The sequence below is a fragment of the Leptinotarsa decemlineata genome, unplaced genomic scaffold, assembly GCF_025532065.1.
Source record: "Leptinotarsa decemlineata unplaced genomic scaffold, Ldec_3_MD MMD2_tig00000035_RagTag_RagTag, whole genome shotgun sequence".
Classification (NCBI taxonomy): Eukaryota; Metazoa; Arthropoda; class Insecta; order Coleoptera; family Chrysomelidae; genus Leptinotarsa; species Leptinotarsa decemlineata.
Window position 1 is genome coordinate 18,315,124 of NW_027412540.1, and position 26,820 is coordinate 18,341,943.

General features: G+C 39.7%; 2 protein-coding genes and 1 pseudogene across 4 annotated transcripts in view; 2 read left to right on the forward strand and 1 right to left on the reverse strand.

Annotated features, from left to right (window-relative positions):
* The window catches only part of LOC111509302 (frequenin-2), a 328,404-nt gene that overhangs the window by 233,258 nt on the left and 68,326 nt on the right, over positions 1 to 26,820 (forward strand). The window lies entirely within an intron of this gene.
* On the forward strand, positions 904 to 23,160 carry LOC111509299 (kelch-like protein 10). 3 transcript variants are annotated; one of them, XM_074171973.1, is made up of 6 exons: positions 904 to 1,129; positions 1,190 to 1,827; positions 4,091 to 4,428; positions 16,728 to 17,012; positions 17,072 to 17,380; positions 22,825 to 23,160. In XM_074171973.1, the coding sequence occupies exons 1-6, from the start codon at positions 989 to 991 to the stop codon at positions 23,028 to 23,030; spliced, it is 1,917 nt and encodes a 638-aa protein (XP_074028074.1). In that variant the 5' UTR covers positions 904 to 988; the 3' UTR covers positions 23,031 to 23,160. The 3 variants fall into 3 exon arrangements, with proteins under 3 accessions (XP_074028074.1, XP_074028075.1, XP_074028076.1); XM_074171974.1 differs by having other exon boundaries at positions 22,837 to 23,160; XM_074171975.1 differs by having other exon boundaries at positions 991 to 1,129; positions 1,179 to 1,827.
* On the reverse strand, positions 17,088 to 19,607 carry LOC141481096 (ubiquitin carboxyl-terminal hydrolase 2 pseudogene; annotated as a pseudogene).

Here is a 26,820-nt window from a genome sequence, read left to right on the forward strand (position 1 = left end):
ATTACGCCTTGGTCAAAGACGAAACGAACTGGTTTAAGTTTGACGATAGTCGTGTCACTAAGTATTCTAGGGAAATATTGAATTTATTGGAGCCTCTGGAGACAGAGGAGAGACAGGACATTGGCAAATCAAAATCTTCAGATGACTTGGTGCTGCAGGTTTTTCCGGGTTTTCCTGCAGCTGAAAAAGCAAATCCGCCACTGGAATCAATGAAGTCGCCCTGGAGCGCCAATTAATTTTTGTTATTTTATAATTAGTTTTTTGAATTATTGGTTTGTTTTCCTGCCATAAACATTGTATGTATGAAAATACATTTTTACTTTTTTGGGAAAGAAAGTTTTTGGCTTTCTACTACTCCATGTGATACAAAAAAAAGGGATGAGAGAATCTTCCAAAGAAAGGAAGGAAGTAATCAATTTGAAACTCTATACATGAATGTGTAGATCATACAAAGAAGTAACTTTCAGACACAAACTGAAAGAAAGTCCTCCTGAAACAGTTACTTTCATATAAACATTGAATTACACGAAAGAAAATAATTCTTTCGAAACAAATGTTTCTATATGAACACTGAATTATACAGAAGATACTTTCCTCTACTCAGTTTGTATTTCAAACATTTGTTGTGGAATAAGAATCAGATATCATTCACATGAGTTCTACTTTGACAAAAAATTAATCACTCCTAAAAATATAACCCCCTCAATTCACATTTTTACTATTATTATTTTGGTTTCATCAATCATTCTTTGAATCAAATTTCTCTAATGATGTATCGCAAACTCAAATTATTAATAATTTCATAGAAAAAATGTGGAAGGAGATGGATAGAACACAATATTGGATCTTCGACATATTTTTCCAACGTATAGTATACTGAATGGTACTCAGATTTACATGGTGACTTCCGAAATATGACACATGTCATTTAAACGTGATTTTTTACATGCGTTGAACCACTTTTAAAACTTTTTAAACATATTCCGTCATGGAATTCACTATGAGATTGCGGAAGACTGCCTCTAGAAACAAAACCGAGGAAATAAACGCAAACAATAACAAAATTATCAAGAAAAGAAAAAAAGCAGCTGGATTATTGTGTAAAAAGTGCGTGTGTTCTCCTTTACAGGTGAGTAACTTCATTTCGGTAATTCATAATCACCTAGAATTAAGTACAGTACTTATATAGGTCAGCACATTTGACTTTCCTCCAGTTTGGTTAGAATTGAGGAATAATTCCCAGCTTTGCGATGGGGTTGTGAAGTGTGAAGACGGCACCGAGTTCAAAATACACCGTGCAATTTTGGCCGCCGTTAGTCCCTACTTCAAGGCTCTTTTCACGAATTCCATTAACAGAGACCCAGCTGAGGCAACTGAGGCGAAAATGAACATAAACGGCGAGATATTCCAAATTTTCCTAGACTATGCATACACTGGCAACTGCATTATCAACAAAACCAACGTGAGAGGACTATTGAAATACGCAGATCAATACCAAATTCTGGACATAGTACAGTTATGCTGCAACTTCCTCATAGAAGAACTCGCTCCTTCGAATTGCTTGGAAATTCTGAAATTCGCATCCCAGTATTTCTGCAAAGACTTGATTGATCGGGGGAGACTATACGTGAAACATAATTTTCCGAAACTGCTCAAGGATAGTTACGAGTTTTACAATATCTCTGTTCAGCATTTAGAGGAAATCCTCAGAGACGATGAACTGAACGTAAAAACGGATGAGACCGTATTCGAAGCAATTAAAATGTGGATTAATTATTCACCTATCAGGAGGAAAATTCACTTGCTGACTCTCATCAAGTGTATAAGGTGAGCTAACAATTATGTAAGTCAATACTGTTGTCAGCGATATACTTACTATGCCTGGATATCATCAAATTTTGTAGAGTAGCTATAGAATAACGGTTTGAAATCGAATATTGTGAAACGTAATTATCAAGCTACAAACAAATACAGAACAAAACGCGAAAATGTAAAGGAAATATAAAATATATAATAAAATAAATAAGAATCATTGGGTAATTGGCTTCTTATCCTTTTTGGTACGTAATATACTATTATCCATTTGTTTGAAGGTGATTGACAATGTTTCATGATGAATTTCACTAGTTTGGACTTCCATTGTCTAATACATAAAATGATTTGGAATCCCTGAAACAACTAAAAAAGGAGAATTAAAAATGAATAACTGAAAATAACAATTATATTAAGCAAAAATAACCTGAAATGAAAGAATAGTGAAATGAAATACAAGTAACAATAGAACGATTGAACAAAAAATAGAAATAAACTATAAAAAATTATGAAGAAATAAAATGAAAATAAAAATGATAAATTGAGAGATTCCAAGCCACGTTAGTTCACGACGTTTCGATTGTTAGTATCTACAATCGTCTTCGGGTAATGACTGGACTGATTCCTCCGAGAGATGACTATTTATGGGTCGTTCGAGTACTTTCACTTATCCCAGCTTTCCATTTTTTTCCGCTTCACTGGTTCAGTGGGAGATGACCGTTTGGCGGGAGTTGGCCATTTTTCGCTTGATGATGGGTTTCCATATGTTGTGTATCTCTACGGTAGCTTGGCTGAATACATTGGTAGACAATATGTATGCGGCTTCCTTGAATTTTCTCCTAAACCAATGTTTCTCTCTGTGTACGATCTCAGCTTGGGACCACTCGATGTTGTGTTGATGGACCCAAACATGGTCTGCTATTCCTGATTTGCTGGTTCCCCTTCGCTGTGTGTGTTTCTTATGCTCGACAATGCGAACATTCAATGGCCTCTAAGTTTCACCAATATAGGATTTTCCACACTCACAGGGTATCCGGTAAATGCAATTCTTGGAATTGCAGTCCACGTTTGTTGGCCAGGTTTTCGTGAGGCTGCTACGGATACGGATAGTGTTACCGGATCTGAACCAGGTTCTGATGTTGTACTTGGAACCAAATCTTTTTATCCTCTCCGATAATCCTCTGAAGTAGGGAAGTGCGAGCACTGGTTGTAACGGCTTCTCTTCCTTGCAAAGCTTCTGCTGTCTTTTAGCCAAAGTCTTCTCCACCATCGCTTTGAAGTAGCCATTCCGTTGAAGATCATTTTTGATGATGTCTAGTTCGTTCTCGAAACCTTCCTTCATATTACAGAGCCCGAAAGCACGGTCTAATAGAGTCTTGATGATTCTCTTTTAGTCAATTTATGGTGGTTGGATCCGTGGTTCAGATATTGTCCCGTGTGAGTGGGTTTTCGGTATATAGATCTTTTCCACTTAGTGTCGGTCCTCTTCACCAAAACGTCTAAGAATGGCAATTCGTTGTGGATTTTCTTCTCCATTGTGAAAGTGATGGAAGGGCTCATGCTGTTGATGTGTTTCAGGAAGGCGTCTAGTTCAGTATTCCCATGGTTTCATATTATGAAGGTGTCGTCAACATATTTCAACCAGACTCGAGGTTTCTTGTGGGCTTCTTCAATGGCCAGAATTTCAAACCACTCCATATATATGTTGGCTATGACTGGTGAAAGTGGTGATCCCCCCAAAAAAAAATGAAGAGGGGGGGATAAGTGAAAGTACTCGAACGACCCATAAATAGTCATCTCTCGGAAGAATCAGTCCAGTCATCACCCGAAGACGATTGTAGATACTAACAATCAAAACGTCGTGAACTGACGTGGCTTGGAATCTCAATTTTTTATTTTTATTTCCATTTTATTTCTTTATAATTTTTTATACTTTATTTTTTGTTCAATCGTTCTATTGTTACTTGTATTTTATTCCACTATTCTTTCATTTCAGGTTATTTTTGGTTAATATAACTGTTATTTTCAGCTATTCATTTTTAATTCTCCTTAAATTATCTAAGAACAATTCGTTCAGGCCACTGACTATGTGAAAGTTTAATTCTCCTTTTTTTAGTTGTTTCAGCGATTTCAAATCATTCTATATATTAGACAATGGAAATCCGAGCTAGTGAAATTCATACTATTATTCATTCACTCAAATGGATATATTGGAATAGGAAAGTGTTGAAATGTTGATATTTGCCTCGTACATTGACATAATCGATTTTATTTATAGACTAGGGACTTTAACATACGACAGTGTACAGGAAATGTCCAAGTGGCACTTGATCGAAGAAAACATCGAGTGTAAAGAGTACTTGCGAGATATCTTGACCGTATTAGGTGGCTTAGGTCAAGAAGACGACGTAGATTATATCAATAATTATCTTTTCCGACCGAGAATTCCGTTTGGAGTTCTATTTGCTGTTGGAGGATGGAGCGCTGGTAGTCCGACGAACTTTCTGGAAACTTACGATAGCCGGGCGGACAAATGGTTATTTTCGGTAGACACGGATTCTTCGCCGAGAGCTTATCATGGCTTGTGCAATTTGAACGGCATGATCTACATGATAGGTTCGTAAGTATTGAAAGTATAATGAAATAATTGGATTGGTTATTGGGCTTCTGGTCATGCCACCGTGTATCTTCCAAATTGTTTCTGGTTCCACAGTCCAAATCTCATCTTTATCAGTCTCAAGAGGCTATTGGAGAACCTTTCGTTTCATTTGGACTATACTAATACTAAACCCACAATTTAGCCCAGGTCGATGTTATGTTGAATCGAATGGTTCGCTAATTCAACTCTCAACTCTCCAAGTATTTAGGAATATCATTACATATAGAGTAATACTCAGCGGCGGCTCCCCATAAAATTTGAGGCTATTAATCGCAATAAATTAGTATATATTGACAAATATATTGACTAAGTAGTACGTACCATACTGTATCCTGCATCAACAAAACTCAAACGCACCGCCCATAAACGAATAACGAATAAACTATTAACCCGAAATAATAAATGCCATACGTTGCAAGGGATCCAAGCCTCCGACCGCTTTAAAAAACATAGGCTCCTCGAGACCGATCCAAGCAGCGACATACGTTCCGATTTGTAATTTCAGTTGCAGAAATTATAGCGCCAGAGGAGGCTAGCCTCCAGTTGGTCTCCGTTAGTGTATGACTGCGTTTGTTTTTTATTTAATTATTCCTAAAACTAAAAAATATTCCGGTAAATCGTATTAGTGTTTTTTGATAATATTTGTTATTTGTGTATGAAACAGGCGATATTATATTATAGCAGTACTTTTTGGTAATATTTTTGATGTGTTTTTAAAGTGTTTTCTTTCAATTTCAAGGTGTTTTTAGGTTTTTTTTTTCATTTATTATGGATAAGTTGGACGAAATTAAAAAATCTGGCGATATAGTCGATTGGTTGCTGACGAATAATTTTAAGTCATTATCTTATGATAATAAATTTTACATTATTAAAACTCTGGGAAGGCCTCACCCAAATTTGATTTCAAATAAATCGTCAGATAATAATCGACAAAATCGAGGATTTAATATTAGTTGATACGATAAATGCTATCGGTTAACCGGCTCTATTAAACGGAAAAAACTTTTTTGTTGGCCCTGTGTTTTATTTTCCGTACAAATCGAATACCAAACGTGGTCTAAAATAGGATACTCCAATTTAAAAAATTTACCTCGTGTTATGGGACAAATATGATTCACAATTTGGCACTTTTTTAAACGGTAGCGTTTTTTCGGGCACCTCAAAAACCATCCAAAATGAGCTTATTAGAGACAGTGTGGCATATATTATTTTTAGATATGTCGAAGATGGTAATGTGGTAGAACGTTTTATGGGGTATCATGATGTTCCATCTGGGCGCACAGCTGACGATTTGTTTAATTTTTTAATTCGTGTGACACCTATAATTTTAGGCAAAAGTTAATTGTGCAAACCTATGATGGGGCTGCGGTCATGGCCGACCATTTAAATGGTTTACAAACTAAAATAAAGTCCATAGCTCCTCATGCACTTTTTACGCATTGTCATGCCCATGTCCTAACTTTAGTATTAAGCAAAGCGTGCAATAAAATAAAAATTTTCGCGCCTTCCGCGGGCTTTTCTGTGTGTATATAGTCTATATGACTTAAGCCTCCCCTGTTCTCCAATGCACGAGCCGTCACTGGTGAAACTGAATAGACTGGCATGAATGTTATTATCACTTGTAAGTTTTCCAGTTTCCTTTCATTGAATTGTGTCATTCGATTTCATGGCAGAGCATCAATCAATGTGTTGCTTTGGTAAAAGAGACAATTCATAGGAACAAAATCGATATGAATGATAAGAAAATGAATATTTTTGAATAGAAGTTTCGAAACGTTCATCTCTGTCAATCTGTAGGTTCTGGTGAATGCCTGTTTTCTGGCAGGCCACCACAAACTTTTCATTGAACAAAGACATTTCTTTCGACTTGAAGTAATACCTGAAAGTGTCAGATAAATTATCATATTTCTGACCACAGTAGGGTTTTCGGGGTCAAAAATCTAATAATTCAAAGTTCGGGTTGAAACGCGTTTTGTGTTTTTGGTAGTTCAACGTAGGGTACGGGTTTGCTGAAGTTGGAATTTGGGGTGCACTTTGGGATTCAGGATAGTCGTTTTGATGACGGCCACATTTGAATTCGTCTAGTTCCTTGGATCTATTGTGATTGTCAGCCACAATAGCGGAAATCCACAATAGATCGAAAGAATTAGACGAACTCAAATCCGCCCTTCATGGAAACGACTATCTCAAATCGGAATAGTCATCCACAATAGCTGAAAGCCACAATAGATCCAAGAAACTAGACAAACTCAGCTCGACGGACCACCAGAAAAGCTTTTCTTTCTTTTATTCATATAGTTACCGATAAATTGAGCTGAATTATGAAGAGACACGATATAATAACAGTATTCACAAACAATAATCAAATTTCCACTTTTATACGAACACCTAAGGACCTAATATCCAATAAGGCGGAGGGCATATACGAAATACCATGTTCCACCTGCTCCAGATCTCACATCGGCTGGACCAACAGAATAGAGCCTTTAACAAAAATCAAAATCAAAATCAAAATCAAAATCAAAATGTTCTTTATTAACTATTCTCCATACAATTTTAAGGTATTTTTTTTTGTGGTGTTTATAAAATATATACAATAAAAAATATATATACAAATATACAAAATGTACACAAGGGTTTCCCCAATGGAGTGGGACAGTGGGAAGGATTGGGATGGGTAGTGAATGGGGTAGAGGGAGTGGCAGGAAAAGACCCCGATACATTTGCGCTCTCAAGAATTCCGCACGGAAGAGAAAAGCGCCTCCACACAGTCCCCCGATGGGACAGTGGGAGACGCCCCCGCTGGTGTTGGCGGTTGGCTCTCCACTCAAAAACGCCTTATATCAGCCTCATCTATAGTTTTCCGCTTCCTGCCGAGGCTTACGCGGAAGTTGTCATTCTGTCGCGTTTCGGTACTTCTCAGAGAATCATTCGTCTGTTTGTTGGTAGCAGTTGTCGATATCCCCCTGGAAAAAGTTCATTAAAAAACCAGGTAAGAGTATTTCTGCTATCACGTCATCATCTGTGCGTGAATACTCTTATCCATTTTTTCCATGAACTAAGCGCGATCGCATTCGCGCCGTTCACGGTATATCTCCAGTTCTTCATAGACTAGCCCGTGCTTACGGCGCTGTCCATGATAGCTTCTAACTGCCGTGACGTCCCTCGTCAGCGGGCTCTTCGGTAGAAAGAACTTGAAGAATTTCTGAGCCAGTCTCCTGATATGGTCGGTGACTGACTCCACTCCTGCCAGATCTAACAGATTGTTCAATGAAATGTATCTGTCACTGTTAGTGCAAATACGGAGCACCTTATTCTGCATTCTCTCGAGTCTCATCAAAGGGGACTTCTTGAGACTGCAGAACACAGGACTCGCGTACAACATAGCCGGCCTAATTATTTGTTTATAAATAAGCAACTTGTTGTCAACACTGAGCTTAGAGTTCCGTGCAATGAGCGGATACGTGCGTTTTATCGCCGCACCTGCTCGTTGGATCGCCATACTCAAGTGTTCCTGGAAGTTCAGGCGCTTGTCCAGGATCACTCCCAGATATCTCGCACTCTTCTGCTCGTCAATGCACTTATCCTTAACTCGCAACTTCTTGAAGATTTTCACATTCGTGAATTTCCTCGTGAAGTTTACGAGTTCAGTTTTATCGGGATTTATTTCGATTTTATTTTGTTCGAAATACGGCACGACTAGCCTATCGAGGTGGATCTGAAGCTGCTGCTTCGCCACCTCGCTCGAGAAAGAGTGCGCGTAAATCGCGGTGTCATCCGCGAAAATACCCACCTTCGTCCTCGAGAACATAGGGAAGTCATGCGTATATAATGAATATAAGTGCGGTGACAAACAGGACCCCTGCGGGACACCTGCTTTGATTGAATAATTTGCAGATGTGGTTTGGTCCACTCTTACACGAAAAGTTCGGTTGCTCAAGTAGGATTCTAGAATCCTAATCACGAATAAAGGCATGCCTGCCGACCACATTTTGGCGACAAACCCCTCTATCCAAACTTTATCGAATGCTTTCTTGACATCTAACAGGACCATAACTGTATTCTTCCCCTGGTTGAAGGACTCCCTCACCCCGTGAACAACCCGGACCAGTTGCGATGTCGTATTCCGACCTCGCCGGAACCCGAATTGCTCCTCGGGGATGAGTTTCATCCTATCTTCCAGACGGAGAAGTCTGCTTAGGATGATTTTATCAATAACCTTCGCGACCGAACTGAGAAGCGAGATCGGTCGGTAGCTATCAATACGTGTTTTGATTTTTCCTGGTTTCGGAACGGGCACTACCACCGCATGTTTCAGACAATCTGGGTAATGCTGGTGCTTGATTATTGCGTTCACAATATGCACCAGTTGTACGATACCCTTTCGCGGTAGGTTGCGGAGCAGAACTGCATCAATTCCATCAATGCCTGGGGCTTTGTTTTTCCCCAGGCGCTTGATGTTCAAAATGATTTCTTCTACGTCTGTGATCCACTTTATCAATGTTTGCTCCGGTATAATTGGAGCCGGCCTATTTCTGACTTCATTAGCCAGTCTGGTTTTATTGGTGTGTTCTTCACAGACATCCGGTTCAACTCGGTGCACGCTGGAAAAATATTCCCCGAACAACTGAGCCTTTTGATGGTCCGTCACCGCGTGCACTTGCCCGCTTTCTATGGTAGGAGTAGCCTCAGACCGATTGCTCAGTTTTTTGGCCATCCTCCACACAGAGTGGTCGTGCACGTTCAGGCTTTCGAGTTTGTTCTTCCACTTCATATTGGTGAACTCATAAATTCGCGCATTAACTTCCGCAGCAAGTATCAGCATTTGATCCTTGCTGCGGGGGTCTCCTGTGCGCTGCCAATCTTTTCTGGCTCGATGTTTTTGCTTTATGAGCTCAACCACATCATGCGGAAGAATATCTCGCTCCCCTTTCACCTCTATCTTCCTGGTAGAGACGTCACGAGATTTTTGAATATTCTTTATGAATTCTTCACAAACCTCGTTGATCCGTGATTTGGAAATGCTGTCTCTTATAGTTGTGAGGTTATTCATGGTCGATCTAAACTCCGCCCAGTCCGTGCTCTTGTAGTCATATTTTATTTTTTTATTGTTGGGTATCTCCCTTTTGAGATCAAAGAGCACCGGACAATGGTCGGAGCTGAGCTCGTCCACGGTAACCAACATCCCCAAATCGCGGACGTTTTTATTCAATACCAGGTCGATAGTTGTGGGTGACGAACCATTCCAGGGGTAGTGGGTAGGCTCCTCCGGGAATTCGATATTGATATTGTTGTTCAGGGAATATTCCAATAGCGTGCTACCATTCATATTCTGTTGATTGTGGCAGTTCCACTCACGCCTCCTGGCGTTGAGGTCTCCCACAACCAGCACTTTATTCCCAACATTAAGCAAATTGTCCAAATCATGCGGAGTGAAGTGTACACTTGGTTTGTTGTATACCGCAAACACGCAGGTACCGTCAGCAAGCTTGATTCCAGCATGTTCAATGTTACTGCGTTGCTGCGGTATCTGCGTGTGTGCGATACCCCTCCTTACCAGTATAGCCACCCCACCGCCTCTCACAGCATCAGGACGGTCCTTCCGGATAGTGGTAAAACCCCGCAGTTTCAGTTTATGCTCCTGTCGTAGCTTTGTTTCAGATAGAAGCATTATGTCTACATTATGTGTATGAATGAAGTTAACAACACTGGGGTATTTGTTGCCAATTCCATTCACATTCAACATACACGCCTTTATAGGCATTTAGAAGCTGTAACTGTTGATATTACTCGCGAACGTCGCGAATGCATTCCACTTTTTCAGGGGACTATCGGCCCCTGTCATCAATTTACAAAGGTCATTCGTCGCACGAATGATCTCTGAGAGGTTTACGACCTCGTTAAGCCTCTGGAAGCAGTTAACTGCTTCCATAAGATGCTCTTGAGTCTCCACCGGGGGTCCACCCTCCTGTTTTCTCTGCACAGGAGGGGGGGGAGGGAGTGGCTGGGATACCTGAGCTTGTCGAATCTCGCTCCTCTTTGCCCACGGATTTACCTTGGGCAGTGGCGCAGGCACAAGCCTGGGGACAGGGGGCTTCCTGGATGCCTGTGTTTCCAATTGCTTGGATTCGATCTCCTCCGCCTTCTCTTTGTAAACTTTACAGTCCCTAGAGTTGGCAGGGTGATCTCCTCCGCAATTTACGCATTTAGCCGGTTCAGTTTTCGGCTTTTTACATTCAAAGGTTTCGTGTCCTTCTGCGCATTTCAGGCATCTCGGGGTCCTATAACAATTGCTCGTCGCGTGGCCCCATAGCTGGCACCTGTGACACTGCACCAGCTTTCTAGTATTTCGTTTGAGTTCCCATGTGATCCTCGTAAAAAGGACACATGGGACGTTTCTTTTTAAATAGTTGAGGGTAACATCTTTGTCTGTGACGACCATGTACAGTGGACGTCTATCCGTCCTTAATCTGTACACGGTCGCCACGTTGACCTTTCTGAGTTTTCTCATGTCATCCTCAATTTCTTCCGGTTCCGGGGCAAAGTCCAACCCCCGAAGGACAAAAGCGTGTGTCTTGTCCTCCGGAAGCGTGTAGGTATGGAACTGAGTGTCCGCCTGTCTGATGGTGTTGACTAGAGAGTAGTGGTCTTTCCTCGATTTCGTGTAAATAAGAGTAGATCTCCCAGTGTATTTAACTGAGATGTCTTCCTCCAACTGTCCTTTTATAGCATTCATTGCCTTGTTTATGGGGATTATTCCCTGTACTACAATTGGCGGAAGACTTCTAGTATTTTTGTTCGGTTTTTTAACCTCATTGGGCACTGGGGGATCTGTCTCCATTTCCGTGTCGCTGAGACTGTTGTACATGTTCGACAAGCTTACAGGTACCTCTTTTGGCATTTTTCTCCTACGCGCGGTCCTCTTGGGAGCTACAAACTCACCTGAAGGTCTTTTGTGAGGGGGTAAGGAGGGAAATTCTTCTTTTTCATTTTTATTCTGGATTTTTCCCAAGCCTTCTAGTTTCCTGATTTCTTTTTCTGCTTCGGTGATATATAGGTCCCTATAGTATTTCCGGATCGTTTCAATTTGGGTTTTCCTCATCTCTTCCAATGGGAAGTCCTTAAGGGCTGGGTCCATGACTGGTTTCACCTTTCTGAAAATTTCCACTTTTTGGTTGACCTTTTCCATTGTGGCCTTTTTGATTCGTTCTATTTTGTCTTTGATGTCATTGGAAGTGCTGTATTCCTCTTTTTCCTTAAGGGGTGTGGAGGGGGTGGGAGGGGTGGAGGAGGTTTTCCTCCTCTTCCTTCGTTTTCTCTTCCTTTGCGCCGATTCTTCCTCGTCGCTTGTGGTTTGACTTTCATTTTGTCTTCTGACTTTCAACTTCAGTTTACCCTCCGTTTTTTCGATTTGTCTTGCCGGTGTTGTGGTTGTTTGTTTTTTAATATTTTTCAGTATGTTAGCTAGGTCGGGGAGATGAATTCCTTCATTCTCTCCGATCCTAGCTTTATTTCGTGGGATAGCCTTTTCATCTTCTATGATTGTTATCATGTCCAAATCCTCATGTGTTTTCTTTTGTGTTGCTGTGTTCTTGTGCGCAATCACCTCAACTGTTTTAGGTGTGTCCATTTCATTTTTTTTTATTATTTTTTGGTTCAGGATGAATAGTGGCCATTGTGATAATTTTTATTTTGTTATCTTGTGCTTCTGAGTAGCCTGTGGCTGCAATGGCCAGACTGCAGGGCTGCGTTTTGTCCCCACTATGTGGCTTCATCACACCCCCAGCAGCCTGGTCGCCGCTATTCTCCAGGCTAACTTCCATTTTCTCTTCTTCCTTTTTTGAATTTTGTGATTTGTCCTGTGTATGCGTTGTGTATCTAAGCGTTGTATATAGTTTGTTTGGGTTTTGTCGTAGAGATTTTTTAGTAATATTGAAACTGCTTCCTGATGACGCCTCTGATATCGGATTGTCACTTTCAGGTTGAGTAGTTTCCATTTTTGGCTGTTCAGCAGTATTCGGCCGAATTTTTGTTTTATTCCTGGTCTCTGTTTCGGAGTTTCCAGATTTTCTACTGTTAGTGACTCCGGGGTCCGACCCCGGAGTGGGTTTCTTGAATTCTTGACTCACTACTAGTATTTCTGTATTTATTTTCTGCTAGAAATATCCCAGAAAGCTTTCGCAGATGATTCAGAAAAATTTTTCTTTGAATATCCTTTTGTCAAAAATAAAATTTTCTCTGGTTGGAATTGTGATCTTATCGGCTTAAAGTTTTTACGTTGTAGTTGATTTCGGCGATATTCCAAAAAACTATCCCGTTTTTTGGTTAAAAAACTTCACTCGACAAATTTCTTTATTTTCTCACTACGATTGCTTATCTTCAGAACGGATCTTTACAATTGAACACGTCTGACTTCAACGGTTGCTCGCAGCGAACAGTATTCACAAACAATAATCAAATTTCCACTTTTATACGAACACCTAAGGACCTAATATCCAATAAGGCGGAGGGCATATACGAAATACCATGTTCCACCTGCTCCAGATCTCACATCGGCTGGACCAACAGAATAGAGCCTTTAACATGAGCATGCTATGCGTGAATCAGAATCGGCCTGATTTCAATTCAAACATCTTCATGAAACAGGCCACACAATAAGTTTCTAAAACATCAAAACCATTTTCACCGAAAAAACTACCCAGCCCTGGATAATCCGCGAAGCTTTCGAAATTGAAAAATGTCCTAACTGCCTCAACAAGAGAGATGATTCCCAAAGATAGAGATCTTTACTGTCACGCAATACATCTCAAAACATTGCACACCTCGCTTTTGCGAGCCACAACCACATTTCTATTACCAACTCCATCATCGCCCCCACAACCGGTCCCCCTGCACTTATCAAAGAATACAAATACCAGACCAGAACCGATGGATCGACAGTTGTTGCTTGGGAGTAGGCAGACTGAGATCTTCGCAGAGAGCAGCGACGATACTTGGGTAGTAGGCAAATTGAGACCCTAATGTAGTGATAGCTTTTTGAAAATGGCTCCAAAGTCGAAACGTCGAACTACTAAAAACATAAGACCCGGATCAACTTGACTTTCAAGTCATCAAATAGATCACTTCAATTGATATTTCACATTCCGAAGAGTTCTACCTTCTATAATCGAGTCATATAAAAAATGTTCCTTATGATGTCCACATTTCAACTACCAAGTTGACGTCATAAAGAGTTCATTTTGAATTTCACATTTAGCCTTCCACTAAATTTACAAATTCAACCCATTTTGTATTTGCTTTGGTTTTCTATTTTGCCATACTAGCTCCCCTTATCTTTGATACTGTATAAATAGGTTGACTAGAATTGGTGACAAGTGTTTCCAGTTGCGGTGTATGAAAATGTAAATTAGTTTCCCACCATATGTATCATTTCCACCTTTCAGTTCAATAACCAATAACCAGTTTGTTCTATACCATAACTTCATTTTTCATTTCTTTCAATTCAAAACCTTTCATTGAAAAGCTATTCCAATGATTGGATTTTAATGAAAGAATTCAATGAATTCAATAAAACTCTCTAGGTTTTTTTTACCACTTGTATTTGTAACTAACATTAGTTATAAATACAAGTGGTAACAAAACTAACTTCAGTTACAAATACGAGTGATAACAAAACATAGAAAAAATGAGGTTTTCAGTGTCACTATTTCTCGGTTCGAAGGACATGGACTTTTGGAATTTCTTCCTAACGTTTCGCTGACGAGACAGGATTGCTTCTTCAGAAGTTCATACGTCCTGGGTTAATGTAATGTTGAAGCAGGTAGTTTGGAGTGCTAATACTAATACCTGGAACAGGAAATTTGTAAGGAGGTTAGGTTGGGTTGGGTCCAAAGTGAGTGGGTCTATTCTACCCTCCACCGCAACCCGCATAGGTTTATTGTGACTCACACATATTCACACCCGACCAAATAAACCCAGCTCCTTAACAAAGCCGATTAGTTTGTATGGTGAGTGGTCTTTCAGGTCAGATGGTTAGAGTACGGTTCTGCCAAACTCTAAAAACCTGATTTGGTCCCCAACAGAGCAGGCACAAAGTATATGCTCTGCTGTTCCATCATTTTTCAAACAGAGGCGACGCACACTATCTTTCGACAGTCCGAGTCTCTGCATATGATGATTCAAATGACAGTGACCTGTAAGAAGGCCTGTTAGACTCCGTAGTTCATCCCTACTGTAGTCGAACAACTGTTTGGTATCAAGCTTCGAAGGGTGAATAAACGCCTTGGAGTGAGCCAGTCCTGGAATGATTCTGCCAGTAGTCTATAAATCTTCTTGCCATCCAGGTGTTCAATCTATGTTTGGCAAAGCCTAAAGCGATGCCAATGACAGGTTCTGGTTGGATGAAGCCGCTTGCCGCACCTTCCTTTGCAAGGGAGTCCGCAGCCTCATTGCCTTCCAGGCCTGGATTCCTGTCCAGGTATGGAAAGGAATTTATGCCAGAGACAATCTGTTAGGTCTTCCTATCGAGGAGAGTCGTTTTGGGCAATTTGCTGCCAATTTAGATGTTGCTCGGTAGGAGCCAAGAGCTTCCAACGCCGCTTAACTGTCCGAAAATATTTTTATTGACTTGTGTATGAGGTTGGATTCTTCCAATCTGTCCGCCCACAATTCAATTTCCGCTTGAAATACAATCGCATATGTTCCTAGGCAGGTTGATATCTCTGTCCTGAGTTTGCGACTGAAAACACCTGCACCAGAACTGGAAGATGTTTTTGATCCATCTGTGAACCAACAACTGTTTGCTCTTAATATTTCCTCCTCCAGTATTTTGTACTCGGAAACAGTACTTTCTAAGGCAGTTCGTAGTTGACAGTTGGAGGTATAAGGTCAGAGGTCATTTCCAGAGTTTTGTGACTTCTAGTGTCTACCAAAAATCTGTTGCACTCCGCATTGAATTGATTTGTGCAAATGGCAATGTGCACAAATTTATATGCAGTCCATCTGTCCATCTAGCCTCTCTCTCCAGAAGAATGTGGAGAGTAGGTAGATTTACAAGGATCTCCATGGCCGCTGACGGTCTGGTACTGATGGCACCACTGGTGGCCATACAAGACTGTATCTGTAAGCCAGAGAGCTTCGCCTGAGCCGTTTTCTGCAAAGCCTTCGGCCACCAGGCAATTTTACCTAACCTAACCATTGGACTGACAATCATCACATAAATCCAATGGATTTGTTTGGGACCTAAACCCCAAGTTTTACCGCAAATTTTTCGACATGTCCATAGGTAAAATCTGGTTTTGTGTTAAACTTTTTCAAAGTGAGCGTTTCAGGTATGTTTTTCATCAAGAACAATGCCAAGATATTTCACCTCCATTCCAAATGAAATAAACTCACCATTGAGGGAAAGTAGCGTTAGATCGTCCAATTTTCTCTTCCTGGTGGAAAGAATTATCACAGTTTTGCTGGGGTTGACAGACATCTGCTTCCTCAGGCACCAACTGTAAACAACGTCCATCGTTCTTTGAATGATATTACTAGCTACCCTTCACGACGTGGACCTTGCCAAGATGACAAGGTCATCTGCATAAGCTTGCAGATATACTTTTCTTCTTTCGAGGGCATCAAGCAAACTATCTATCAAGAGCGACCACAGAAGGAGAGATAGTACCCCACCTTGAGAGCAGCCTCTGGTGAACCTGAACCTAACGGCCTCGCCTTGAAGAGTCGTAGTTGCAGTTCTGTTTACCAGCATGGCATAGACTTAGCCAGTTATGGTCGATTCTATATCTTTCCTAGCCAGAGATGATCCTATAGATTTAGGTAGTGCATTGTCAAATGCTCCTTCAATATCGAGAAATACAGCAACCACAATCTTCTTGTTATCAAGGGATTGGGAAATTTGTCAGTAATATACATTGATCTTTTCCTACCTGCCTATATTCCATATATGATTGGCGTTTACTGCTTCCTCTTTTCTGTTGAAATTATCCGTGTATTTGTGGATCTCTATTGCCTCCCGTAACAGTCGGCTATTGTATTATCGGTTGGAGGCAATTAATTCTGTTTTCAAACGTTAGTCCACGGCCTCCAAACCCGGAAAATAGTGACACTAAAACATATAAAGTTTTATTTTTCATCTTCCATGATGATCTCCTACCACGTGGTAACGGCTATATTCATCAATTCAATAAAAGAAATAACCGAGAGAATATCTCAAAAATTGAAAGAATATTAACAGATACATGTCGCATAACAGGTGGCTTCGACGGAAATGAATACTTCAATACCGTCAGATGTTTTGACCCTTTGGTCCACAAGTGGAGTGAACGTTCATGCATGTACTATCCCAGATGCTACGTAAGCGTGGTGGTACACGGAGGCAAAATTTACGCCATGGGCGGATACAACGGCCGTACTAGAATGAATTCTGCAGAACGATACAATCCAGAGAAGAACCAATGGGAGATCATTACTCCAATGCAAAAACAGAGATCTGACGCAAGTGCTGCCGTTGCACTAGACAAAATATATATCGTAGGGGGTTAGTGAGTAAATAAGCAAAATCAATCTCACTTCAGATGCTTAACGTTCATTATACAGGTTTCAATGGTCAAGAAGTCATGAATTCAGCAGAAGTTTACGATCCGGTTACGAAACAATGGTCGTACATACCTCAGATGAATTCTGCTAGGTCTGGCGTCTCTCTGATTGCTTACGGAAATACATTGTATGCCATTGGTGGCTTTAATGGTTACACCAGACTGGCTAGTGGTGAGAAATATAATCCTGAGTTATCTGCTGCGTGGTCTGATATTTCCGAAATGTTGACCCCGAGAAGTAACTTCGCCACAGTTATTCTGGATGATTACATTTTTGTCATCGGTGGATTTAACGATAGATTTGTCTCAGGTAAGTTGTATCTCATTATTGCATGCAGTAATTTTAATTCACGCCTTGCTTTCAACAGTGTACTGATGAAAGTTATTCAATATTTCTATTGAATATACAGAGTTTTTTATAAACATTTAACTAGATGGTACGTAACATTAAAATGAACAGTTCAAAAATAACTTTACAAAATGCTCAAAGGTGCGAACTCGTTTCCTCCTTTTCATAAAAGAGGATGTATGCATCTCCACTCACAAGCGATTTTGGTGAAATTGGTGACACTTGTGAATCATTGTATTCGTGCCACGTGCCATTATAAGGATGTCTGCAGAATGCTGTATAATGTCCGCTGTAGGTAGACCCACTGTGATTCGAAAGTGCATAAAGATTATAGCGACAAGGAGTCACATTATCTGCTGCATAATTGTTCATATCTAATCCATCTAGAGGAAATTCGATGGCAACATTGAACTTGCCTCTAAATCTTTCTGTTAGAGAAAATCTTTTAAAATGAATAACTAAAATACGGGGAAACTTATGGATCGATAGAGACTTTGTGCATTTTTTCCTTTCTTTGCAATTCGAACACGTCAGTGTTTCATGTCCATCCAAAGTTTCCTCTCTTGTGAAGAAATCCAAGCACTGTGATGAACTCAATTGGCTAGTTCTTTCTGGTATGGGGATTAACGAATCCCAGAAAATGTCGAAGGTTACATATGAGTGTCCACAATGTGTGCACTTCATCGTGGATTTTAATTGACCAACGAAATTATCTACAATCTTAGAGTTATATTGACTCAAATAAATCAGCCATGACTTTTGTGCTTTTTCGCTGCCGCTCAATTTTTCGTTAATCTCCGTTGGGGTCGGTTTAGGTTTCTCAATAATTCTATTAACGTCATCATGTAAACCTTCTTAAAGAAAACGAAGGAACTCCTGGGCGTCTTGATGCGCATGACCCATGAATCGAGGGGCGAAACTCTGAATCTGACTTTTTGAGAAGACTGTGTTCACTGCTCTATCAGAAGATAGAGCTTCTGCAAAAGCTTTGATTAAAGCACCGTCCGAACTAGAAATATTAATATTGATATCTTTCATATACTCATCTTTTTTCAAATATTCCAGTAGCCATCTCGTATTGGATAAACATTGCATTACACTGTTCATAAAACAGGTGTTGCCAATATTTTTCAACCCATTGAGCTCAAGGGTTTTGACTAGGAACGTATCAGTGATCTAATTGTGTTGTAGCTGTTGGTGATACGTTCGCCACCGCTGTTTTCTTTCCAGTAATCACGGATGCAATGATTCTTTCCATCATTGGATCAACGGACTGAGAAATCTGAAGTTAAATTTCTTGAAACTGAATCAGATATATTCATGGTGATTTTTTCGAATTTGGGAGAGAAAGATAATTCCAGAACTTGTTTATTTTGCTCTGCATCTTCTGAGACAATTGGGAAGTGATCAATCTGCTTACTCCATTTTGCGATGTTCATAGGAAATTTTGATTTGATTTGTGGGTTCAGAAATATTTCATCTAATTTTTGAGTAGACGGAAGAGTACCCAATATCGATGTGGCATTACCCCTTTGGATTGCGATACTGATTCTTCGAATTAAAAATGAATAGGCTCGGTTATCACTGGTAGAATTCATCATTCTTCTACCAATTTCTTTCAACAATTCAGAAGCATGAGATCCAAAAACACCAAAGGTTCCAATAGCAACAGGAAAGAAACAGTAAGAACTCAGCAAAGTGGAGTATTTCCGAAATTTTGATTTTTCTGCAATCATAGCAGCTGCACCAGTGGAATTAGACGTAGCGGCAAGGTGTGAAGCTGCAACTGTATCCACGCAGGTGAAGTCCCAAACCAGAGGGGCTTTCCACATTTCCAAGGAATTAGACTCATCCCGTCTGGACGCTTTCCATCATCTCGGCTAACACCAAGGGGTTCAAAAACTGAAGGAACCTCTGCAGTAGCTAGAGCTCTTTTTATAAGATAATTAATGGAATGATGTCTTGAAAACCTGTCAGAACTGAATTTACAACTCAGACCATGGTAACCATTTTCTTCTACAGTGGTTCCGCATCTGCATTTATGACTAACACAAATTGAAGAACCTAACCGAAGACCTATCGAAATCCTAAAAGATGCATCATCCAAGAGGGTACCCAAAGAAGCCACGGAAAGAGCATTCAGCCAGGCATCAGATTCATTGGACATAACAGCTTTGAGTCTAGCCATTTGAATATCGGAACCTTCAGCTGACTCAAGAAGTTGATTATGAACCAAGAAATTGATCAAGAAATCGATCATTGGATAATCCCAGGCTTTCTGACACTTTTTATTTTCGGGAAGGGTATTTTTCGTTCGAAATAACCATTTATTTTCACCATTCAAGTAATACGCATCAGAAATTTCAGACAAAGATTTGGAAAGAATGGAGTTTATCAAATGACGAGAACTGTTATAAGAGGAAAAAAATGCTGGCAGTGAGAGGAATGAGGCTAATCGAATACCTAAACCACCAGAGTTAACTGATATCTTCAAACTTATTATTGGTAATTTTTTGTAAAGATTGGCGTAAGGTGGAATCAAATTCTTGTAACTCCTTTTGACATATCCAAGTTGGACTGCATCTCAAGGTATACAATAATTCGGGGATGGCCAAACAGTATTTCAATAGAAAATATGCTATATGGGAACGAAGACTATTGGACGAGATGACAGTAGAATTAGAGACTCTGTTTTCTGTGTGAGGCAACGTGATAAAGTCTCTACAGAGAGAGGAGCTCCCAGTAAAGACCAGTGTGTTATGGGGACAATTTTAACTTGTGGAGAAATTATTGTAAAAGGATTAGTAAGCGTCTGAGAAGGGGCAAAATTTTTACATTTTTCGAGATTTAATTCAAGTCCAACATCATTAGAGAGATGAATTATTTTTTGAAATTCTTGGAGAACAGAATCTATATTACCACCAATTGAACCATCGTCTAGGTACCAGCAATTAAAATTGGTGTTGATAGACTTTATCAGTTCATTCAAAGTGAGGCAGAAAAGAGAAGGACCTAGAGGATCGCCTTGTTAAACCCCTCTCTGAGATAAGATAGTATTTTTTCCAAACTTCAAAAATGTTGAATTTCGATAACATTGGTTGATAAAAGGAAAAAGGTGAGGTATAATTTCGTGGGTTTTTCGTAAAATGATATTTCTGTGAATCATGTTGAAGGCATTTTTATAATCTAGTTTAACAAAAATTTGAGAAGATGGATTGGTATGCTCATTTAAAAAGAGACGTGCAGCATGTGTAACTGCTTCGCATCCCCCTGGAGTTCCAAAACCAAATTGAACAGGACGAAATAAATTTCCTAAAAAACCAGAAACATCAATAAAAGATAATTTCGCTACAAGGCGACAAAAAATGATACCAATAGCAATAGGGCGAATGCCACCATCTTTTTTTTAATGCTATCAAAGAGGCACCATACAAAGTAGGACAAATATCGGGATTCAGTCGACCGCTCAGCAAAAAGTTACATAAGGAAGTCAAAGAAGACAGAAGCTTCTCACCTTTACAACCAGAACTTTTTGATGTCAAGTCTTGTAAATGGGAAGGTCTGAGGGAGTCTATTCCTCCTGCTGAACCAGAGCGAAATGATCTGATTGCTTTCAAGACTTGTTTTTCATCAACTTGGAGAGGAGTAGTTTGTGTCAGGTATAGGTTCTTGACAGACGTCAGCGAGATGTTCAGCTTGAAGTTTAGTTAACGTAATATCATCAAAATCTGTAAAAATGTCCGTTGAAGTCTAAATACGGATTGCCGATGTGAGATCGCCATCCGAAACTTCATTTATTACAGATTTTCAGAAATTTTTTTTCTTTTTAGATCGACTCTCGAATTTGTAAATGGAAATTTCTGGACAGACATTGGAAATGTTCTCCTTGATGAGTAAAGTGAGAGACTTTTTACGATTTTCTTTATGTGGTGGAAGACAAAAGCATCTGTGTGCAAAACAAAGCAAATATTCCCAGTGATCTAACGAATTGCTTTGAATGCATTCATCAATTACTTTGCTCAAAGCTTCTGCGGCACACATTCTTGCTCCTTTGGGAATTCTCTTCAATTTGTGAGAATAGAGTTTGTATAGAGAAAGTCTATCATTGATAGCTTTGGTAGAACTTGCACCAGATTTGGATTCAACATTCGGGCTTATTTCACTTGTTTAAATGGAAGAGGAAAACGTTGATTCAGATTTATGAATTTTTGAAAAGTGGATTCTCAAACCTTTTGTAGTTTTGAATTTCTTATTGCAATATTGACAACACGTATATTTTATATTTGCATCGTGTTCAGTTGTAGAAGATAGTTCCTCTGTGGAAGGTTCTTTCGTTTGATGTGATTTATTGATCTGTACATCATGACTGCTAAAGTATACTTTTCATCTCTGAGAATTTTATCCTGAAAATTTTTCTCTACAGCAGGCCTTGTAGTTTCAGGTGTAGTACATTGCATTTTCATTACTGCTCCGTCTTCTATCCAATGTTCAACACACTTCTATGTTATTGACAGCATCAGTGAATCTCTCACAAAAGATGTGTGCTGTTTGGTGAAAATAATTTGTATTTTCGACTATCAATAGAAAAATGGAGAAACAGGGACTCAGAAATCGGAAAAAAATTGGTTTTTAACGGTGGTTTTTAACGGCCGGACTAAGTCCGGCCGTACACGGACCACGTATTTGCTGTTGAGGCAACTACAACATTGTGGCCACGTTGACTGCACTTCGCGATTGAACCAACCACATTTTTGTGGTCGACTTGCGGTCATATAAACCGCACTTGCAGTTAAGGCAACTGACATCAAATATTGAATGCTGTGAGACCAATATGAGAAAAAGTACACGACGATGTACGCGGTTGGGTACGACTACAAGTTTGTGGTTAGTGTACGGCGGATGCCGCAATGACATCTCGGCGGAGATCAGCAGCAGGTTGACTGCAGACGCCCGTTTTGACTTTTGTAAACGCTTGTGTACGTGTAGTACAGTATTTCTTATGGGCGGCTTGAGTTCGCTGGAACGCGACTGCAATTGTGTGGTCGATCCGACTGCAAAATGTGACTCGTGTACGGGCGCTCTAACTATAATTTAAAAATAAAGATGAACGTTTTCAATGCTTCAGCTATTCATGTGAGTAACCAATTTGTTTCTCTTTCCATTGAGTACTTTTATTCAATGATAACTCCAATGGGAAATATTCATGTTCATAGAGAAAATAAAAGGGGATGGCAGATAATATGTAATAATAACAATAAAAGAAAGAAATGTAAATGCCAAACAAATTCATACAGAAATCAATTTTGTAGCGCCTACATAGGGATAAAAAGAGGGTTGATTATACTTCTACAGAATATTTAATATTGTAATGTTTTTAATAAAATTATTGATTCTTTGTTATGAAGAACTTATTGTAGGTTCCACTACTATCAACTATGTTGAGTACTACGACACTGAATCGAACGAATGGTACGATGCTGCTTCAATGAACGTCAGCAGATCCGCCCTGAGTGCTTGTGTCGTCCACGGATTACCAAATGCCAAAGAGTATACTTTCTTGAGGAGGAACACCATAGAAATTGGACCTGACGCTAGCAATGGTGATCGCTGAAATTTTTAACGAAGAATTGTGGTTTTCGACGTTTTATTTATACACCTTATTTACACATTGCTATTGATTGAACTATTGAAATTCGTCGATTTTGACAATAAAGTGAGTTTATTAGTTGAAGGGACCGTGACTAATTTGTTTTTCTTGTGTTTCGTCTTGAGATTTACTGATTTATTGAAATAAAGTTGGGTATAACCAGGCGTATTTCGGAGACGAATATTTTTGTGGGGTCGCTATTTTTAATGAGACAGATGAAGTGTGGAGTAATAATAATTCGCTCATGAATTCAGTCCGGTCTACTCAGTAAAAGAAATAAAAAATGTGAATTATTTTGATGAACAGAACAATTACTGAAGTTTTCATAAAAATATTACAATGTAATTGCTTCCATCCACTCAGGAGGTGATTTACGTCTGTTCCATCATTCATGTTGCATAAGTTGCAGAGCTATTGTTGCTGGAAGCTGTTGTTGCTCAAAAGGGCACTAGATTAGTTGCTTACATTATGTATGCATGATTATGAGTGATCGGTGTCAAATCAGGAGCAGGTTACTTATCGAATCACATGTAGCATCGCTTATTGTATCGCTCCAGTGGAAACCGCGCCTAACAGACAGCGGCGATGTTTTTGACAGATATTGCATTTTTTTCGACGTACGGATGTTGGTCAATTTTTAACTGAACTGGTGGACTCAAATGTATCTACCACATTTCCTGAAAATTCAACTAAATGAACAATTCGTTGAGAACAATCTCAACTCCCTACACGGTAGGTTAATGGACTGACACCTATCATAAAACAACTACTCCCCTGGCTAATTCTTCACCGAAGTTATTCCTGCATATGCTGTTGGCGATACAACTGCCGCAATAGATTTTCAATTATTGGAACACACTTGCAGACCGATTTCGGGTTGTTTGGCCACTCGTCAGTGCAAGGTAGTGTCTATCATCAGCATAAAGTAGATGATTTTCGATAATTGAAAATCGAATTCCTTCAGAGTATCATTCCTCGAACTAGTCTGAAGCGGACAACAAACAACGTGTTTGTCATGGCCCCATCTGCCTGTGAACGAGGTAATCAACTGCATATCCGAAATTTGCCCAATTCCTCGTATAGGGAAAGAAACTTTTCACATATAGTCAGAGGGCATATTTGAAGACTGGCTATAAATCAACAAATTGTTCATTTAGATGAAGGAAAATCACTATAGTCACAATTCATTCACCTTAAAAGACACAATAATACGGAATTTATCAACTATGAATCAACAAACAACTATTGGCAACTGGGTGATTGATCAAAAATATTGAATATATGTCTTTCCAATGAAGTTTGTTATTCCATAACTGGGTGACTGTATTTTCATGAATGGAAAAATAAATTCCTCCATTCAACTCAATCTTCAATTGATCAACAATTAATGAATTCCATTCCCGTATCGTTCGCATTCCACGATACTGAAACATCTTGCCATTTCTCCTAACGAGCCTACTTCACGTCTGTGGAATGTCAAGACGTTAAATGGTACGAACCGAATTGGCGAGGTCGGCTATCAAGTCCCTAATGAGGTTGAAAATCGCCAGACTTGAACGACTGAAACAGTTTATTTCTTTCACTTTGACTAATGAAGCTCCTTTCTCTCGTGTGTGGAAGGGGAAAATGAAACTTTTTTCAGTAAATAATTCAGAACAGTCTTGAGTTCCTGTTCATGTCGTAGAAATGAGATTAAGTGTATTTTTCCTGTTATCTCCTCGTAACTGGGTTATTTTTTGATTGCGTAGGGGTATTATTTTTCAATAAAACAGACACATCTTTCCAAATATGAGTTCAGTATTGGCTAATGAAAACTATTATGAACATTTTTGCGGCCTACATAGCGAATATTATATGAAAAGTTACAAATTGCATAGGTCAGGTTTCACCTCTTTTTACTCAAATCGGTAAATCTGCTATTTTCCATACGAAGTGAGTTAAAACTTGTAGATTTAAAAAACTGGCCCGAAGGAACAGCATAGCCTGTACATTATACCATTCTCAGAACCATGTCAATATGATCTGGGGTTAAAATCGAACTTTTGTGAATGAAAAATATGTTCACTTATATTGGGTGTGGGATTTCAACGAAATGTTTCATTCGTTTGAAAGGCATTATGTGTCATTATGTGTGAAATATAACATCGTTCAAATGTCCACTACGGCTTCTCTGTTTGGAGCGCATCCGAAACGTCCAATTTTCTATGACTCTGGCGCATAAATCAGGCTCAATTTCACCGATGGCTCGTATTATGTTGGCTTTTTTGGATCGCTGTAGTTTGTGGCTCATTCTCATACACCTGCAACCTAAGAAATCCATACATGATCTCGGTGGTCCGCTCACATCACCTCCACGAGAGAATATACGTCAGTTCAGACAGACAGTGACGTCATAACAGCAGTCAGGTTGCCTTTCAGTTCACCCAGTCGACCAGAGTGTACCAAATTGTCACGTGGTGTCCTGTCACACAGCGGTGAACCAATCAGAGTGTACCAAATTTTCACGTAGCGTCCTCAAACTATCCCGCAGCTCGCCATCTGATCAGAGCGCACGCTTCCGCATCTCAGAACATCGTGGCAGAAGATTTGAATTTTCTGTTGATATAAATAATTCAAACAGATAACCAGTCAACGAGACAGACCACCCAGTCACGTGGCGCGCTAATGTCAGCCCACCTTTTTGCTGAACACATTTTTGTTTCATGACCTTATTGAAAAAAATTTGTTGGAGAATTGTTCATCCAATTCAGGCCGAGAGAAGTTGGTAATCATCGACCTATAGAGCTCGCCGTTGACAGTGGGGGCCGGGCCAACGTCATTCTCAAAGCAATATAGACCGATGACACCGCCAGCCCAAAATCCACACCAAACAGTGACTTTTTGTGGATTGATGTCTTCCCAAATTCGACAATTTGGTCCGTTCACGTACCCATTCATCCAGAACTGGGTCTCATCACTGAAGATGATTTTTCGATGAAAATTAGGGTCAGTTGCCAACTGCTCCATATTCCATTCAGTGAACACGGGTCGTTGTCTACGGTCTTTTACCTTCAGTTCCTAGGTCAGTTGAATTTTGTACGGGTACCGGCCTAAGTCAGCAAAAATCGCCAAGTTGTGGTCTCCGTAGTGCCGAATTCTTGTGAGCAAAATCGACTGCTTCGGATTATCCTGCACACTCTCACAGACATGAATAATGCTATTGCTCTACGCTGGCCTGGCTTGGAAGCCTTACAACTAGGCATCTTTCCTCTATCCAACGTCACCACTGACAAGGGGCCCATGCTCATCCAAACCAGCGGGGGTCGAAGACCCAAAACTACATTGATTGCCAAAATAAATTACAATTCATCACATGTTACACTATTGCATTACAATATTATATTATTTGAACTCAAATAAACAATCCTAAGTAACGTAAAATAAAGATAATAACAAACTAGTCATCATCATTAAACATCATAATTAAAATATAGGAACTGTTTTTATTTTTCCTGTTTTCAACAATACAAATCCAGTAGTTTTTGTTTTTTACATTAATTTTGCCAGAAACATCAGAGTTTCACAAATCAGTTTATGAGTACTCAAAAGGTCTGCCCAGATTGGGAAGATCGTCGTCATTTCAGTTTTGGCAAACTGGTAGCTTGCCTCTCACTCATCCCGCTCATCCCTCACTACACTCTCTGCCCATCCATTCGCAACGCGTATCCATTCATTTCTCCTTTCATTCCTATCTCTCAACCCCCCCTTTTCTTGT

Excerpts from the sequence above, each read along its gene's own strand:
- LOC111509299 (XM_074171973.1), top strand. The coding sequence starts at position 989 with ATGGAATTCACTATGAGATTGCGGAAGACTGCCTCTAGAAACAAAACC. Across the intron at positions 17,013-17,071 it reads CAAAATATATATCGTAGGGG|GTTTCAATGGTCAAGAAGTC; the intron begins GTTAGTGAGTAA and ends TTCATTATACAG. Across the intron at positions 17,381-22,824 it reads TAACGATAGATTTGTCTCAG|AACTTATTGTAGGTTCCACT; the intron begins GTAAGTTGTATC and ends TTTGTTATGAAG.